An 18,660-nucleotide genomic window follows, 5' to 3' on the forward strand; every position below is an offset into this window, starting at 1 on the left:
AATATATGATCACTGCCTGGAGGTACTATGTAGTCCTGGTAGGCGGCCTGTTCGCAGGCGTTGTGTTTTAACGCAGTGGATTTCCACCGCGGGCGAACACTAAAGTCACCCCTCTTTTCTGTGATGAACCATCATTATGACCGGCTCACTGTGGCAGGCTGCGATCTTTATACGTCTGCTGGCGGATATCGTTATCCTATGGAAAGCCTTTCCTGCATTAGCCGCATGTGGATTATCGCCGCGGGTACCGCAATGAGGAATCGCCCGCGCACAGGAGGTCGTGTTCATGCCTTAAGTCCTGGAGTTCAGCTCTGCAGCACGCCGCCCCCTGAATATCGGGAATGTAACTGTGTTGTTAATTAAGTATATTTCGGTGTTTGGGGCCCCATTTCTAACTTTGCCCGGGGCCACGCTTCCTCTAAAACCGCCCGCAGGAGGTGAATGATTCTGCTCAGCACGAAGAGACGACCCGCCCACCCTCGTGCAGTCCCCGCCCCCTGCTAGTCATGTGACGGGAGGATGTCACCTGACCTGTGACATCACAAGGTCCTTCCGTGCCTGGGGTTTAGCGTCACGGCTGCAGCACAGCAGGTCCTGGTCGGTGTTTACGGCAGGTAGTTCTTGTTCTCTCTGTTATCAGCCAGCAGGACATTTCTCATTGCGTCGACTTTACAACCGTACGGTAAAACGCTGCGTACAATCGTAGCATCTTACCAGGATAGCGGACAGTCTGTCTTATTACCAGCGGCGTCCCGCTTACTTCCTCTTCTTTTAACTTTCTTGTCGTGTTTCCTAGCAATATGCGTAAATAACCGCTGTGCAGACGCAATGTGCATTCCACATGCTCCCATAGAAAACAGTAGGCGGCACGCGCGTAATACGCGGTAAAATATAACATAGCGTAATAGATGCAATAATTATATGCAAGCGTGAATGATGCCGCTCGCCGTGTGTTCTGCGCTCGTACATTGCGTGTAAAAGGCACAATTCAGATACATTCATGTGAGCCCGGCCGTAAAAGAAATGTCAGTATGGCCTCCGCCACACGGGGGCGACACAGGCGCGCCGCTACAATGCTACACATCACATGTATGTGAAGCCCAGGCTTTCCTATGGGCCCCTTCACACATGAGATGTTTTGTACCATGCAACACCCCGACACACAAACCTCGGGGGTCCGGCGATATACCCGCGACTCATGAGGTCTTGTAGCCCATGTTTCCCTATGGAGCCTTCCTCTCTGTTGCGGTTCTCATTTGGTGCGATGCACCTTTGACAGTAGCCAATGGCGGAGCTGTAATCTAAGGGTGACTACTAGAGATGAGCGAGTAGTGCCTTAGCGAGTACCTGCCCGCTCGAGAGACAAGGTTCGGGTACCGGCGCGGGGGAGCGGTGAGTTGCGGCAGTCAGCAAGGGGTAGCGGGGGGAAGAGAGGGAGAGAGAGATCTCCCCCTCCGTTCCTCCCCGCTCTCCCCCGCAGCTCCCTGCCCACCGCCGGCACCCGAACCTTGTCTCTGGAGCGGGCAGGTACTCGCTAAGGCACTACTCACTAAGGGCAATGCTCGCTCATCACTAGTGACGACCCACTACAGTTGTTTTTCACTGCAAAACCCGCAGTGTTTTTCCCCCAGGGGTCTATGGGACTTGTAATGTTAAAATTCTATTGCGCAAAATCGCGATTACGCGGTAAATTGTGATTTTGCCGCGATGCGTTTTTAACATCAGAAAGCCCCATAGACACCTGGGGAAAAAAAACGCAGCAAATTCGCAAACCCTAGTGGGTAGTCACCCTTAGTCCTAACTGCAGGGAAAAAAACTACACATACATCACCTCCCCCGCGCTGTCAGCCCGGCCGCAGCTTCTCCCCGGGTCCCGGCACTGATCATTTTCTCTTCTGGTCGGGATTGAAAAATCCCCGCCTCCTGGAAGCACTGGCTGTAATTGGCTGCCGCTAAGCCAATCACAGCAAGTGCTCAATGAATGGCAGTGATTGAACCAATCACAGCCATTCTTCGAGCACTGTCTGTGATTGGCTAAGCAGCAGCCAATCACAGCCAGCGCTTCCAGCAGACGGGGATTTTTCAATCCCCCTTCAGAAGATGAAGAAGAAGATCAGTGCCGGGACCTGGAGAGAAGCTGCGGCAGCGCCCCGGACAGCCTGGGAGAGGTGATGTATACTTCTTTTTTTTTCTCTTTAGTTACAGCTTATTTTCGGGGTAGGGCTTATATTTCAAGCGTCACATGCGACTTTGTAGCGCTGCAAAATTGTGGTATTGCAACAAGAAGACTCAGCGATGCGATATCACTGCGATTTTCTCGCAGCGATGCCATGTCGCCCGTCTGAAGGAGGCCTAACAAGTTCGTGCTATGCTGGGCAGTGCCCTCACATATCTCCACATCTGAAGTTCGGTGTATTGGGGATTGTCTGGATGTTTCGGGGTAGAGCATTCCAGAGGATCGGTGAGGCTGTAGAGAAGTCCTGGAGGCGAGCTTGTGAGGCCAATGTAGTCGAGGCGGGAATGGATAAGGGCGACAACGAGTGTCTTTAGCGTGTCTTTGGTGAGCAACGGCTGGGTTTTCACAATTTTCCTGAGGTGCAGGTGGCATGTTTGGACCAGAGATTGGATATGGAGGTTAAGGAGAGCTCAGAAACAAGTGTGACCCCCCCACCCCACCACCACCTCCCCACCCCAAGGCAGCGGGGTTGCTGTCTGGGGGTTATGATGGTGCCAGATACTGATATGGAGATGTTGGCTGAAGGTCGGCTAGTTGAGGGCAGAAAGACCAGGAGGTCAGTTTTTGAGAGGTTAAGTTTGAGAAAAAGGGAGGACGTGGTGTTAGAGGCAGCAGATAGACAGTGATATTTTGGAGGAATGATGCTGTGATGTCACGGGAAGAGGTGTATAACTGTGTGGTGGGGGGTAGAGTTGATATTGGAGGCCAAATCTGTGGATGGTTTGTCTGATTGGGGCTGTGTGGATAGAGTAGAGAAGAGGGCCAAGGAGCAATCCCAACAGTGAGGGGGAGTGGAGAGGAGATAGAGCTAGTGAAGGAACGGTCAGAGAGATAGTAGGAGAACAAGGAGAGAACAGTGTCCTTTAGGCCGATGGAGTGAAGCATAGCAAGGAGGAGGTCAGTGTCAAAGGCAGAGGTCAAGGATTAATAGTCACCCCTCGATTTGGAGAAGAAGGAGAAGATAGTATGTAAGAGGCAATTACACCTGAGCAGGGGAAGTAGATGAGGGAAGGAGGGAGAGATGATCCTGGAACTCGAACACAGGACCTCCTGTTCCCTGACCAGCAGCTCTCCCTATTGAGCCAATTAGACCTTTGGAAAAATTCCCCTGCATACCCTAGCCTTGTTCCTGTTTACCTCGTACCCGCCTCTGTCTTGATTGTACTTCCTATAAAAACTTGGCCCTGACACTCCTGCATTATTTTACTCCACAGCGTTTGACCCAGCTTCTATTTTACCTGCCATTGCTACAAGACTTCCCGATACCAACTTCTGTCTTCCTTCCTGACTACGTTACCTGCCTCATTCATTATACTGCAAATTGTGATTATTTGTTGCTGACCTCTGGCTTTCCATCTGACTACGCTTTCCACCTCATCCATTGGTACTGCAACCGAGACTTCCCGATAACAACTCCTGGCTATCCTGACTACTCTCTAGTGACCTGCAAGGCTACTACACCTGCGGCTTCTATCCAGCGCTTGTAAGACGTTGCACTGAGTGAGGGAGAAAGTAAGTTACATTTTTGAGGGGAAAACATAATATTGCAGAGAATAGATGATCTTTAATTCAGTAGGTTAGCAAGAATTAGGGAACAGCGAAAAGAGTATTGTTAGGGCTGGTAGGGGACAGATAGCCAGGGGAGTTCCCTACACCAGCCCACTCCTGTATCCCTACCTACTTGCCCCCCTGGGCTAAGCCCCAAGGTGACAACTGGGCGGCGGTCCCTGCTCTGACCTAGTGACAAGGACCCCAAGGGAGAGGGACAGGGGACGGATGGTCAAAACAAGCCGGGTCAAAACCTCCCGAGAGCAAAATGACAGAGGGTAACACAGAGAGTAGTTAGGGAAAATCAAGTCAAACTGGGGAGGCACGTGCGCAGTACAAAGGGACTAAGGCTGCCTGTCCACGGGTGGGTTTGAATTGTGTTCCCCCGCGGCGATAATCCAGCCACAGGGAACGCAGTGAAAGCTCCCCATGGCGTTGCTATGGAGAGCGCTTCCCCCCTGTCCACGAGCAAAGAATCATTTCCTGGGATACCGCCGCCCAGGAGCAGGAGCCGGCAGACGGATCTCCGCTGTCAGCCTATCTGACAGATAGGCTGACCGCGGAGAATCGCGGCAAATCGCAGCATGCTGCGAATTGCCGCCCGCGAGCGGAGAATTGCAATGATTCTCTGCTCATGGACAGAGGGCGAAGCGCTCTCCATAGCAACGCAATGCCCGTGGACAGGCAGCCTTAGACCGAAACGGAATCAAGGGCAAAATTGGGTCAAAGAACAAACCTGTCGGGTTCAGTATATGCGGGTGCTAGCAGAGCTAAGTATAACCAACTACTGGCAACCTCTGCTAGCACTCAGCAGCCTGATATGTGAAAGTCCATGCCCAAACAGGGCGGGGAAAGGTGACACGCCCCTAGAGGAGATAAGACCGGCTCTCCCCGGGGCCGTGTATTATACAGAGAGCCATGCGGCTGGCCGGAGGGATCGCGTCCCCGAGCACGCGCTGCCGACAGGAGTGGGCGACCACCAACACGGGGTAGCCCCGACCTGAGCTGCCCGCACTGACACCCACGGCGCCAGGAGGAGCAGAGCGTGACCGCCAGCGCCCGCATCGGTAACCCTATACCTAACAAGTATAACTTTAGGATCAGACTCTTCAGGGCTTGTATGTAGTCTGTGACCATGAAGATGTATTGTTTTCTTTAGGAATGGAACTTGAAAAACAATAGAAAAGGGAAAATTATTTTCAAACTTGCTTGGTTACTGTAATTTTAAAATCACAGAGGTGAGTGGGAAACACAAAAACATATTTCACTGGAACCAGGGTCTACGGCCATTGTGCCTACCCTACGGCCATTGTGCCTACCCTACGGCCATTGTGCCTACCCTACGGCCATCATGCCGGCCTTATGGCGATTGTGCCTGTTCTGCACCTTATTAGCTATTGCATTTTTGGATCTTTTCTAGTGTTATTGTAATTTTAGATAAATAGTCGACTTGTCTAACCATTTTTTCAAAGTTTTTTGTTCTTTATTGGTTGGGGAGGTGATGTCAAAATAATCCCACACTGGGCACAAGATAACCAAAGGCTGAACCTGGATATTTCCCTTCTATACTGTTTTGGGGAAGACCAGAATTGATGCAGAAGAGCAGGTGCACAGTGACAAATTTATCAAAATGGTGCACGCAGAATAATAGGTTTGACAGAACTCCCTGGGTAGATTAGATAGTTTTCTCTTCTGTATGCTTCCGTATGGCTGCTACACTTTACTCCAAGATAAATGATCAAAAAAAAAGAAAAAACTATTGTAAAACTTGATAAATTTTTTTTCTTTAGCTATGCGCATTCTTGAATAACCCACCAAGGATGGCCGAGGACAGGAAGGAGATCACCAGAAGAATATTAGACTTCACCTTGGAGATCCTCTACCTGCTGACCGGAGAGGTGAGCGCTTCTACATTTCTATCCTCTTTATTGTAGTATTTACCAAGTCATCGGGAAGGGAAATCGATAATGGGGAGTAATAGGAAGAGTCCAGTGTCCTGTATAAGAGCTTCTAAGTGACCAGCAGAAAACATGAAGATCGGTCACCAATAATAACATAACATAGCGTGTAAAACTGAAAAAAGACATGTCCGTTAAGCTCAAGCCATTCTCACCCTCATTGTTGATCCCAGAAGAAGACAAAAATTCTCATAAGGTAGAAGCTAAATTTGCCCATCTTGGAACTCACTCAAGCTCTAATGTGTCCTTATTGAGTACCAATGTCCAAAACTGTCCACAATATTCCACGTGTGGTCTGACCAGTGACTTGTAAGAGGAAGAACAATGTTCTCGTCATGCGTCCCTAGACCTATTTTAAAGTACCCCATGATCCTATTTGCTTTGGGAGCAGCTGCCTGACACTGGTTGCTCCAGTTAAGTATACAGTTAAGGTCAGTTATGTATTATGTAACCAATGCACTAATAGTAATGTTATAAGAGCAATGAGACGGGTAAGTAGGCACGTTGTAACCAGGAGGAGAGGGCCGGGGACAAGGGGATCAGAGGCTGAAGTGTAGTCTGGAGGGGAGGAGGTGGAGGAGAGGGCTAGGAACAAGAGGATCAGAGGCCGGAGTGTAGTCTGGTGGGGAGGAGGAGGAGAGGGCTGGGAACAAGAGGATCAGAGGCCGGAGTGTAGTCTGGTGGGGAGGAGGAGGAGAGGGCTGGGAACACGAGGATCAGGGGCTGGAGTGTAGTCTGGAGGGAGGATTTTCACAAACCGTTTGTCATTTACATTACAATGAGGCATCCTTCAGGTCAAGAACAAATAGTGTTTCTAATGATGGCAGTTTGGATGGACGGGGGGGGCAAATTATAATCCTCTAGAAAGGGGGATGTGACGTCACTTATTATTGTGTACAGGATGATATTTCTCAGTGTCTCCCCATACACAGGATTACACAATAGTGAAGAAGGCATTGGGGGACAGTGTGACTCCCATCATCCATCTCCAGGAGTCAGGAGGATGGAGCAGGAGTCATTTCCCCATCACAGAGCCTCCCTCCCCGATACATGAGCAGAAGATCCTAGAGCTCACCAACAAGATGATGGAGCTGCTGACAGGAGAGGTGATGCTGCGGGGGATGGGGGACATTATACAGTAACAGGAGGGGTCTGGGTGATGACTGGATATTGTGTTGTCAGGTTCCTATAAGGTGTCAGGATGTGGCTGTCTATTTCTCCATGGAGGAGTGGGAGTATATAGGAGGACACCAGGATCTGTATGAGGACGTCATGATGGAGGATCACCGGCCACTTACATCACAAGGTAAGAAGGATTATTATACAGATGGGACGGAGGACTCTGCCCACAAGGGCATACAGTCTACAAGGGAAGGAGGATGGAGACCGTAGGTGAGGGTAGAAGTTACTCATGTAGTGGTGACAGTCTGGTTACTGTAGCCTGTAGACTTTTCTGAAGAGGAGGGTTTTCAAGTTCTTTTTGAAGTTTTCTTAGATGGGGGAGATTCTGATGTGTTGGGTAGTGAGTTCTGGAGTATAGGTGATGCATGGGAGAAATCTTTGAGATGGTTGCGTGAGGAGCACACGTATAGGAGAGCAGAGAGCGAGGTCTTGTGAGGACTGGAGATTGAATGTGGGGAGATATAGGGAGATTAGGTCAGAGATGTATGGAGAGGACAGGTTGTGGATAGCATTGTATGGTATTGATGATTTTTTTTTTTAACTGAATGGTGGTTAGTTAGTGAAGGGATTGGCAGAGTGAAAGAACAAGGGTGTAACATGGAAAGAGATGGATTAGACCCCCCTTAGAAGAAATCGCCTCCACCAAATGTTTCCTAATAGGGTTTTTTGGACAGATTTGAGCCTAGAACTCTAGCACTTCAAGGCAGCAGTGCTAACTACTGAACCACCACATCTCTTCAGATCTGGAGTTCTACGTTCAAATCTGTCCAAGGACAGTATCTGTATGAAGTTTTTATGTTCTCTTTGTGTTTATTCTTCTCCTTCTTTTCCTCCTCTCGAGAAGAAAGAACAAGTGTGGTGGCTCAGTGGTTAGCACTGCTCCCCTGCAGTACTGAAATCTTTGGTTCAGATCTGACTAAGAGAAATATCTGTATGACATTTTTCAAAGTCTGTGTAGAAGATGTTGTGTTTGATGAGATTTGAACCAAGGACCTCAGTAATGCAAGTCTCTGTGTCTGTCTGTCAAAATTGGCCTGATTCGACTAATCGCAACGAGCAACTTTAGTTGTGAGATCTTGGAGGTCTCCTATGTTGTTGATGGGGGATAACTTGCTAGGATGGGAATACCCCTTTAGGGTCTGAACTCGCCATTCCAAAATAAAAATCAGATTGTCCACCATTCTTTAGTCGATTACTTGTGTGTTTTGTTTCACTGGCTTGTTGCATCACCCAATGTCTCTTCATCTTGAGGTCATGGATGGTGGCCCTTATATTCTACTGTAAGAGGTTGTGTTCTACCATAGAATTCCTCAAGTTTTGACAAGATGTCCAGGCCCCTGTGGGCTTAAAGTGTTCGCCTTCCCGAGCAAATCTGACATATTGGGATGAGCATTACATCTTTTTTCCGGCCAGTCTTTTCTATAATAGTATCGTCTGGAACGGGCACTTCATAGATTACCTCTTATTTATTCGGAGTCTTGGGGGGACATAGATACCAGATTTCCTTGCATATGTGCATGATAATCCATATAACTACAATTTGTGGGACAGCATTATGTGGAATTTTTTGGAAGTAACTTTATGGCATATTGTCCATAATAAAGTTACTTCTTTAATTTACATTAAGCCCCGGTCATCTAACACAAAGCTACGTCTAACCACCCTAGGTGTATCATCAAGCCAGTTACCTTATGGTAATATATCAGATATAAACGTTCATATTCAGAAACCTCAAATTATGAAAAAAAAATCTAATTAAATCCGCGTCTGAAAGCAAGACGGTTTAAACCATGGATGATGAATAGAGGAGCGGGCACAGTAGAGAAAAATACAAAAGAGTTTAATGACCGATTCAAAAAATGAATTCTAAGTCAACACCCACTTTTTTCAGACTATAGTAAAAATTATCAACAAATTTAAGCAGATTTTTTACAAAAGTCTGCTGATATTGTATCAGGGTGAAAAACTTTTTGCTATTCTAAATAATGGGTGCAGAATGGAAGCCAAAACCTTAAACACACCGCCTTCCCTATGGCTGACGCTTCATCTTTTCGAGATGCCGTGACAGGAAAATTACAGTCACTAGCCAAAACTTCCTTTAAAGCAGTAGGGTCAGCACTCAGGCCATGTTTGCCTCGACTTGAGTCAGCAGGGCCTCTACTGAAGAGGCTAAAAAAACTACATTGAGGTATTCTTTCACGCTCTCCATTGGAAGAATTAGCAGACATTGAGCATCAGATAGCTCAGTTTTTATGTGAAGCTTCACTAGATATGTTCAGACTGTTAGTTCACGCATCGGCGACTTCCATAGCCACGCGCTGGATCCTGTGGCTGAAGTCCTGGAACGCAGATGCCATTTCCAAAAAGTCCTTAACAGGACTTCCTCTTGTTGGCTCAAGACTTTATAGAAGCTAGACTTGATCATCTTGGAGGCCGCTGGTGGTAAGAGTTCACACCTATCAGAAACAGACAGAGACCAGCATAACCTCTGCAAAAGAAAAGGCCTTACAGGAACGATAGTGAAGGCCTTCATTCAAACCAAGGCCCACTTGGTGCCCATGTGCTCAGCCATCCAAGTCTTCTTCCGCTAAATCTTTAGATTCATCCACGGTGAGGGGTGGCTCTCCCTGTTGAGGGAAACTTGGTTTGCCGATGTCTCAAATGCCAGGGGGGAGGTCATGTCTTCAGGTTACGCCATAGAATTTTCTACCCTACCACCCAGGTCACTGCTTCAGTTCCAGAATTCTGTGATCCCTTTTGAAGGCCCAAAATTTAATTTGAGTGATAGACAACCTGTCCCGTTTCCTCCTTATCAACACTTTGTGGGTTCCTATTCTAGTCTAATCATGGTACCCAACAAGGATGGCACTGTCAGGTGTGTTCTGGACCTAAGGAAATTGAATCAGTATGTCAAAGTCCGACATTCTTGCATGGAGTCACTGAGCTGTCATTGTATCTATGGAACCGCAGGACTTTCTGTCATCCATCGACATCAAGGATGCCTATCTTCATGTACCCATCTGCCCAGCACATCAGTGATTTCTCCTTTTCGCCAACTGCTCGAATCCCAATCCATGGCCTTTCCATTTAGGTTGGTTACAGCCCTCTGAGTCTTCACAAAAGTTCTGGTGTCTTCCACTCCAATGGAATAGTGGGCATTCCCTATTTTGATGACAACATTGTAAAAGCCCCGACCCTGTTGCCAATCTAGAGTCTCCACATCACTCTGGACACCCTATACAGGTTCAGATAGATCATCAACCATCCTAAGTCATCCCTCCCACTGTCGCAATGTCTGTATTTTCTGGTTTTCTCCTTTGACATGGCTCAGGCCTGTGTACTAATGCCAGCGAAAAAATTACTACTCCTCCAGAAGCATGTACTCTGTCTGCAAACTCCGAACCCCATGACCATTCATGAAAGTATGAGAGTTCTGCAGGTGATGGTCCATTCCATCGAGGTGCTTTTTTTTTTTTTGGTAAATTTCACGCTTGGCATCTCCAGTGGACCATCCCCTTGAAGTGGGACAAGTTAATGGATTCTCTCAATTAAAAGATCTGAATACCTCTGCATTTTCAGCACTCCTTTTTTGTTGATTGGAGTCCCCACGGATCCTTCTGGCACACTCCTTTCTGACCCTCCAATGACAAGTACTCCCCACGGATGCCAGCCTCTCCAACTTGGGGATACTCTGAAGGATCTATTGGCACAAGACACTTGGACTGGAATGTAGGCCACATTACCAATAAATGTGTTGGAACTTTGAGCCATCCTCCTGCCCTTGCACCACTTTGCTCTCCAGTTGACAGGGCTGCCAGTTCAGGTCCAAACCAACAACACAATGGCCGTTGTGTACATAAATCATCAAGGCAGAACTCGCAGCACCAAAGTCATGGAGGAAGCAGAAAAGACACTGACTTGGGCTCAACAACACCTTCTAGCGCTCTCAGCAGTCCACATACTGAATATAGACAACTGGATAGCTGACTTCCTCAACAGAGAGAGAGTTGATCCTGGAGAATGGGAAATACATCCCAAAGTCTTTCAAGCACTCTATCAAAGGTTCGGTCAACCGGGCATGGACATCTTGGCGTCCAAAATCAATCACACACTGCTAATCTTTGTGACCAGGTCTCAGCACCCCCAAGCTCGAGCAGTGGACGCACTAATAATTCAATAGACAAAATTCCAGTTTCCATACATCTTTTCCTCCTTCCCACTAATTCTACAACTTCTCAAGAAGATCAAGATGGAATTCCTTCCAATAATTCTCACCTCCCAAGATTGGTCCTGCAGGGAGTGGTACGCAGATCTTGTCGACCAGTTGATCGACTCTCCGTGGTGCCTTCCTCTATTAGAAGATCTTCTCTTACAGGGACTCATTTTCCACCCAACCTTGTCTATGCTAATACTTTTCTTCAGCTGTGTCCCACAGTGAACAAGATGAGAAAGAGATTTTACAGCAATTACAAAAATCTTGCTTTCCCTAATGAAATATTTGATAATAGATTGTCTGATGTAGAAATCCATCTAAATCCAGAAATATCTGAGTCTCTTTCTCCTGTTGAAAATGTGACAGTAAACAGTGAGTGAAAGCCAAGTCTCTGTATGGACCAGCAGCTCCGAGCCGGGGATCTCAGTTTGGGGCTGACTGTATTATGTTGGTATAGAAGTGAAGGTGCTGAGAGCCGTGTGTGATATATAGATATACAGGAGCTCATGTAGTCATCACTGTGTGCTTGTGTCCCCACAGATGGAGCCAGTAGGAGAAATCCCCCGGAGAGATGTCCCCATCCGCTGTATTCCCAGGACTGTCCAGAGGAAGAACCCAATGTCCCAAAGGACTATCAGGTAGATTGATGTTGAAATCTCACCGTAAGATCACCATAAAGTGATGGAATCAAAGATTATTCAACGTTTTCTTTTTTTTAGGGTGAAAATTTGATTGCTATTAAGGGTAAGGTTACAGATGAAGAGAAGATGGATTTAAGGGCCAATCAGCAGTGTAAGGAGGGGAGACTTCCATGGGGTGTAAGAGGGTCACCTAGATAATACGCCGATCACCTGATCATTGCATATAATCTATTTTGTCATTGTCATTTCCTACAGATCGACTCAATAAAAGAAATCCCCCGGAGAGATGTCCCCGTCCTCTGAATTCCCAAGACTATCCAGAGGAAGATTCTGATGCCCCAGAGATCTATCAGGTAGATGACGCTGAGCCCTATACCAGATCTATATAGGGGTGAAACGCAGTCAATTTTTGGGGTCTTTACTGGTTTGCTAGATTTTCCTCCTGTCTGCTGTATTGTACTGAATTATTATATGATGAATCAGGGGGAAGATGTGACTGCTATTAAAGTGAAGGTAGAAGAAGAGTGGATGATGGACGATCACCTGTGGATGAGAGACGTGAAGGAGGAGATTCCAGTAAATGTTACCCCAGGTATGTAATAATGAATGGAGAAAGTCCATTCAGGTTTCTTAAGGCTTCATTCCCACATGGCACTCCTAGCACATTTCTCCAGCGATATGTAAAGTACATGTTATTCTCACAGTGAAAATGCTGTCTGAAAACTTGTGGCATTTTGCCATAATGTGCCGTGTTTTTTAAATGCAGTTTACAGCCAATCAGGTGCACATGCTTTTAATGTGATTCACTTGTATAAGCCACCCCACTGGAAACTGCATCACAAAACTGCAAACAAAACTGTGATGTTTTGCAATAAAATGCATGTTTTTGATGTACACTTAATATGCACAACACAAATCCTGTATAAACCCCACTGAAATGCGCTAGAAGCGGCATGTTGGGGATACAGCCTACAGAGAGTATCCCATGAAATTAACTCATCCCCTATCAACAGTTTAGGTGATAACTATCTGATCAGTGGGAGTTCTGAGATCCAGGACCCCCACCGCTCACAGGTACCGGAATTGTGAGTGACCCAACATTAATGCACCATTCTCTTTATTTCAATGTTTTGCACATGCAGTTATAGAGCCAAAGCCAGAAATGGATTCAAAAGAACAGGAAATATAAAGTAGGACTTCTACTTTTAATTCCTGGTACTATTAATGGCTTTGGCTCAAAAAACTGCACTGAAGACTACCGGTGTGTTTTCAGCCTAATAAGAAAACCGTAAATTTGTCTTTGTGGTTAGAAAATCACAAAATCCATTTTTAATCCCAACAGAAAATCCCAGTAAGAACTCTGAGGGAAACTTCATGTTGTCACTAAGTTGTAAAGTAGAAGATGAAGATATCCCGCAGCACTCTTTAGGAGAAAACCTAATTTCCCTCAATGTACATCCAGGACTTTACAATACAGACCTATCAAATAGTTCACCTAATTACGAGGAATTCTTTCCTGACCGATTCCAGGTTGTTACCACAAGTGCGGGTCAGAAAGAAAGGAAAAGGATTCAATGTGATGAATGTGGAAAACAGTTTACGAAAAGCTCAAGTCTTTATATGCACAAAAGAATTCACACAGGGGAGAGGCCGTATTCATGTTTAGAATGTGGAAAATGTTTTGCAAAAAAGTCACATCTTGTTGTACATGAGAGAGTTCATACAGGGGAAAAGCCATTTTCATGTTCAGATTGTAGGAAATGCTTTAGCGTCAAATCAAGCCTTGTTATACATCAGAGAGGTCACACAGGAGAGAAGCCATTTTCATGTTCAGAATGTGGGAAATGTTTTATAAACAAAACAAAACTTACAATACATCAGAGAATTCACACAGGAGAGAAGCCATTTTCATGTAGAGAATGTGGGAAATCTTTTATAAAAAAATCAGATCTTGTTCAACATGAGAGAATTCATACAGGAGAGAAGCCGTATTCATGTTCAGCATGTGGGAAATGTTTTGCAAATAAATCAGATCTTGTCATACATGAGAGAATTCATACAGGCGAGAAGCCATTTTCATGTTCAGAATGTGGGAAATGTTTTGCAAAGAAATCTGATCTTGTACAACATGAGAGAATTCACACAGGAGAGAGGCCGCATTTATGTTCATTTTGTGGGAAGTGCTTTACGCATAAATCAAGTCATCTTCAGCATGAGAGAACTCACACAGGAACGCAGCTGTTTTATGAGGAAAGTTTTTACAATGAAATCAAATTTCTAAACTCAGAGAATTCACATTGAGAAGAAACCATATTCCAGTTTGGTTTAGAGATGAGTAGATCTAGCACTAGCAGGATATCTTTGGTCATGTAATATGATGATATCTCTCCCATAGTTTTGTGAGAGTCTTGAAGCTTGAAAGGTCCTGAGCTCTATGTTGAAGATGCACCCAGGAGTTCTGAGAAACCGCTACTCTTAGATATTTATGGTGTGAAGAATGAATTGGGACATGACTGAACGCATCTTCTAACTTGTCCTGCTGTTATTGTGTCTGGTTACCGGACAACCCCGCTTCAATAAACCGAAGTATATTAACCCCTCTACTGGAATCCAGTTCTGCAGCCCCAGTGATTGTTGTGACAGTTGTCACATGAATTCGGATGACTGTTGCAATTAATCAGAGGCTGCAGCGTCACCGATCATTCTTCTGGCATAGGCATTCACATACTGAGCGCCGTGATGCCAGGAGTTGCAGTGGTCACCTGACTTCCTGTGACATTAATCTGGTACAACAATCATGAGGACCGCAATGGGCTGCAGTGCTGGATCCTGGCGCCCATGGAGGGGTAAGTATACTTCAGTTTTTTGTGCTAGTGGAGCCAGCCCTATTGAAGCGAGGATCTCCTGTAAACAGACAACTCCTTTAAAATTTAAAAACTTGCAAAAATATTTTCCCTTTCTTTCTATTGGGTGCCTTTTCTAGAAGATCATCCAATGGAGGACCAAAGAAGGATTCTTCAGACCACAGAATAGCACATAATCTATGAGGCTGAGCACCACTTCCCGGTTTTTAGCCACAAAGCCCTCCTGGCAGAATTAATGCCACAGTATGGGCAGAAAGCCTTACTGTAGCTACAGAGGTGCCCGCTAGGAAGACTACGGCAATAGCAAGGATCCCTTAAGGTTTTCTTTGTTTAATATGTCCTTCTAAGTGGGAGAGCCAGACTCCTAATGAGCAAGGCTGTAGTCGAGGACATAGCATCTGGTAAAGAACCCAGATTCTTAAATGGTAAAGATTTCTTTTTGTCATCTTGACTGGGGCATCTATTTTAATGCTGTTGTGCAGGTGTAAACAAACTATTGATGGTCATCAATAGTAGAACAACGGGGGTTCACAATGTGGGATCCTAGCCGGTCAGCTGTTTCTGATCTGGTGCATTGAGCTGATTTCGGCAGGAAGCAGACAGCTCCATTCTCACTGCAGTGTCCAGGCTTGCTATTGCAGCAAAGTTCCCATTCAGTTCAATGTCTGCAATACCAAGCCTCATAGAAAAATATGGTCTTGACAGCAATAGTTGTGTTTTAAAAGTTCATATTTTTTAATCCTCCATATTAAAATAGTTGGTGCAGCGTTTCGACCTCTAAATGTAGGTCTTTATCAATGGTCCAGGATCCAGGACTGGTCTTGGCGTTTGCATTTCTTCTCCTCACCCAGGGAGGGTTGTTTGAACAACGAAGGATTGTCTATTTACTGCAATACCAAGCCTGTCCACTACTGTGGGATTGGAGCTGTCTGCTTTCTGCAGAAATCAGCTTAGTGCCGAGCGCATCGGCCCTGTAAACAGCTGATCTGCAGGGGTCCTTGGTGATGGACCCCCCACTGCGCTACTATTGATGATCAATAGTTTACAACTGGACAACCCCTTTAAGCGGTTTATCCTATACTTTAGAGTCTGCTTCACCAAACGGGTACTTCCTTTTGATAATTCAGAGCACAAAGAATATTCTATTTGGGTTCTTCCATTGGTCTTTAACAATATTTATATGGACAGGGAAACTGGAGTCTTGGACGTAACCCCTCCAACATAGCATCTTCAGAGTTCATGAACATCTTGAAGCTTTATTGTGGCTCTTACATGCTTAACCAGCTGGTGCATATCCTCTATGGAGAGCATAGATTTACCCCCCAGAACATCCTTGTCTTAGAATAAACAGATTAGTTAACTCCTCCTCCTGTTGAACAGGCTCATCCTCACTAGAGTCAATCTATAGTGTGTTCCTTGAAGGATACTTGGACCCCTCCTTCTTGAATTGTGTTTTACTATATTGCTGATGGTCTGGGAAAGAGAAGTAGACGCATCAACAACAATATCTTCAGTACAAGACTAGCACCACTGTTTGTGGTCGGAGGCCCGTAGTTTCTTTCTATAGACCACCCACACACTGTCTATTTTTGGTCTTGGCAGTAGTTCACCATGTTCACCTTCCCTATCAATAAGAAACCATAGCAGAGAAATAGGAAAGACAAATGGGAGGAGCCATAAAAGCTATAAGGAGTCCTATTACTACACCAATAGTGCTTCCTTCCAGTATCAGGCTGGTGGGTCGAGATCCATTTTGCTTTGACAATCCCAATACTCCTCCTGCTTCTGATATGCTTGTACTAAGAAGGGATCTTGTGAATGCCTCAAATAAGGAAGAGGGCCGTTTGGTGCGGTCTTGAAGACCTGGATGCTGGGTCGAAAAAAATACATATTTCCATCCAGTTCTGCTTATTACCCCACCAATGTGATCCAAAGGGAGGCAAAAAATGCCCCAATGAGGTAGAAGCATCTTTAGCTTTTATACTTTGAAGATCAAATGCTAAGACTACTTTTGGTGTTTTACTTTAACCCTTTAAGGACCAAGGAACAGATTTGTCCCCATAGCTTTAAGCTGTCCCCAAATTCAATTGAATTGTTTATGGTCCTCAAGAAGGTTAAACAAAAACAAACAATTGTTTGACCAATCACAGAGCAGGGTTTTCACATAAATTACCGTTTCTTTACCGACAGCCCCCCAATGATCTCCCATCATTCTGCTTCTAACATGATGTGCCGCATTGTTGTGATGTTACTTTTTTTCTTTAATAAAGTGATTTTTTTTTCTCATTTGTCATAAATCTCTTCTATTCGGCATTTGGTAAATTGAATTTTGTTAATTTACCTAAAAGGGTTTTTGCTCTCTTTACAAAGCACTGATGAGTCACATCACATGGTGGAGATTGGCCACCTTGGTCACAGGACATGGTATCACGTCACATCATTAACAGAGAAGTAGGGAGCAGCAGTGTGGGAACAGCGGAATTAAAGGAATAAAGTCTGGACCCAGAATTGTGTGAAGAACTGCGGAGGTGGCCAGAAAATCCATGTGTAGAGTGAATAGAGTTGGCTTTGGTTGGGCACAGCTTTTTCCATTAACCTTTTAGGGAGTTAAAGGGGCTTTCCAGCTATATAATAAGAACGTTGGCTGCGTAGCTTTACCCAACCACAAACGGAATATCTTGTTCGCTCCTCTCTGTTTGCCGCCACTTTGTTTATAGCCGCAACTTCCATGCGTGTCGGTTTCTTTTTCTTTTTACAGCTGGACAGCCAGGTTTATCTTTTACATAACTTTCATTGCAGTGAGTGGACAGAGCCACACGGTTGTAGTGGTCCAGAGTTGGGCACTACAAAAGGCCTTATGTGGTCACTTTTATATAGAATATGTGTATGTCTTTAAGAGTGTTTATTTCAAATCCATTGCCACCTGTATAATCTGCCTGACAACCAGCTCTGTCCACAATTGGCTTCAGTTTCCTCATTCCCATTGGCCGTGATACCACCCAGCATTAGGTTAGTGGTTGGCTGCCAGAGCAGTGAAGATACAGGGCAGCCCGTGATTGGTGGAGCAGCTGTCCACACGGGTTGGTTAGAAAATTCCTATAAGAGCAGTTGGAAGTTAGAGAGAGACCTGCGAGGTGGAAGGACAATACCAGAACAGGAGCGAGAACAAGGAGGATTACCGTGCGCTGAGAAGGCGAAGGTGTAGTAAGTAATAGGAAAGATCGTAATGACGAGATAGGAAGAAGAATTGTAGCAGGATAGAGAAAGAAACTGTTCAAGTACAGATAAAGAGGCGGGAGAAAAAGGAGATCTATACCCATAAAGAGAAGAAAGAGAAGTGTAAAGTAGGGAGTACAGAAGTGTTTTCCTGTATTTACCGTATATTGATGAAATACGGAGTACAGATGTGGTTCCTGTGCTAACATAAGCAAAGTGAGAAAATATAGATACTGATGTGTTGCCTGTAATTACTTACCTCAAGAAGAGAAATACAAAGGAAGTGCCTGTATCTGCTTACAGAAGAACGAAGTATTGAATGGTATCAATTTAACCCACTGCCGACATCTGCCAAAGATACATTATTGTTCATTTGTTAAACTATTAACCTGACTCCTGGAGTTCCCTTCTCACCAACCTACATCTGCATTGAAGACTACAGCACCCTCCAGGGTAAGGGACTACACCACCCTCCGGGGGAAGGGACTACACCACCTTTCAGGAAAGGGACTGCATCCACCATTTTTCTATTTTATTTTTGCTCATAGTGGGTTTAGGGCTGACTACAGGCTGGCGTCACGAACAATCTACCCTTTACCACCATACCCTACCCCACGTACCAAAAGAGTCATGAGACCCTTGTTCCCTACATAGATGTGGGTTCCTGTGGCGGGACCCATATCGATCAGATGTATGTGTGGATATGCAATAAATGTCCATATTGGGAATTCTGCTTTAATAAGTTAGTGCACATCTATCATCACTAGGTTATGGGGCTCAAGGGTAAGGGGACAGGAATAGG

At 45.5% G+C, this 18,660-nt stretch overlaps 1 protein-coding gene across 1 annotated transcript; it reads left to right on the forward strand.

The window, feature by feature from the left end:
- Positions 1-526: 526 nt before the first annotated feature.
- Positions 527-16,928, forward strand: LOC136578545 (zinc finger protein 773-like). The gene is made up of 9 exons (XM_066578682.1): positions 527-614; positions 3,451-3,748; positions 5,575-5,682; positions 6,675-7,048; positions 11,678-11,775; positions 11,857-11,929; positions 12,034-12,131; positions 12,262-12,370; positions 13,121-16,928. Exons 4-9 carry the CDS (start codon positions 6,964-6,966, stop codon positions 14,077-14,079), a joined length of 1,422 nt encoding a protein of 473 aa, XP_066434779.1. The 5' UTR covers positions 527-614; positions 3,451-3,748; positions 5,575-5,682; positions 6,675-6,963; the 3' UTR covers positions 14,080-16,928.
- Positions 16,929-18,660: the final 1,732 nt, after the last annotated feature.

Source organism: Eleutherodactylus coqui, chromosome 9 (genome assembly GCF_035609145.1).
Source record: "Eleutherodactylus coqui strain aEleCoq1 chromosome 9, aEleCoq1.hap1, whole genome shotgun sequence".
Lineage (NCBI taxonomy): Eukaryota > Metazoa > Chordata > Amphibia > Anura > Eleutherodactylidae > Eleutherodactylus > Eleutherodactylus coqui.

Bases quoted from the DNA above. Each gene is read 5' to 3' on its own strand.
- LOC136578545 (XM_066578682.1), top strand. From the start codon at position 6,964: ATGGAGGAGTGGGAGTATATAGGAGGACACCAGGATCTGTATGAGGAC. The intron at 11,776-11,856 runs GTAGATTGATGT...TCTTTTTTTTAG, and splicing joins ATGTCCCAAAGGACTATCAG to GGTGAAAATTTGATTGCTAT. The intron at 12,371-13,120 runs GTATGTAATAAT...TAATCCCAACAG, and splicing joins TCCAGTAAATGTTACCCCAG to AAAATCCCAGTAAGAACTCT.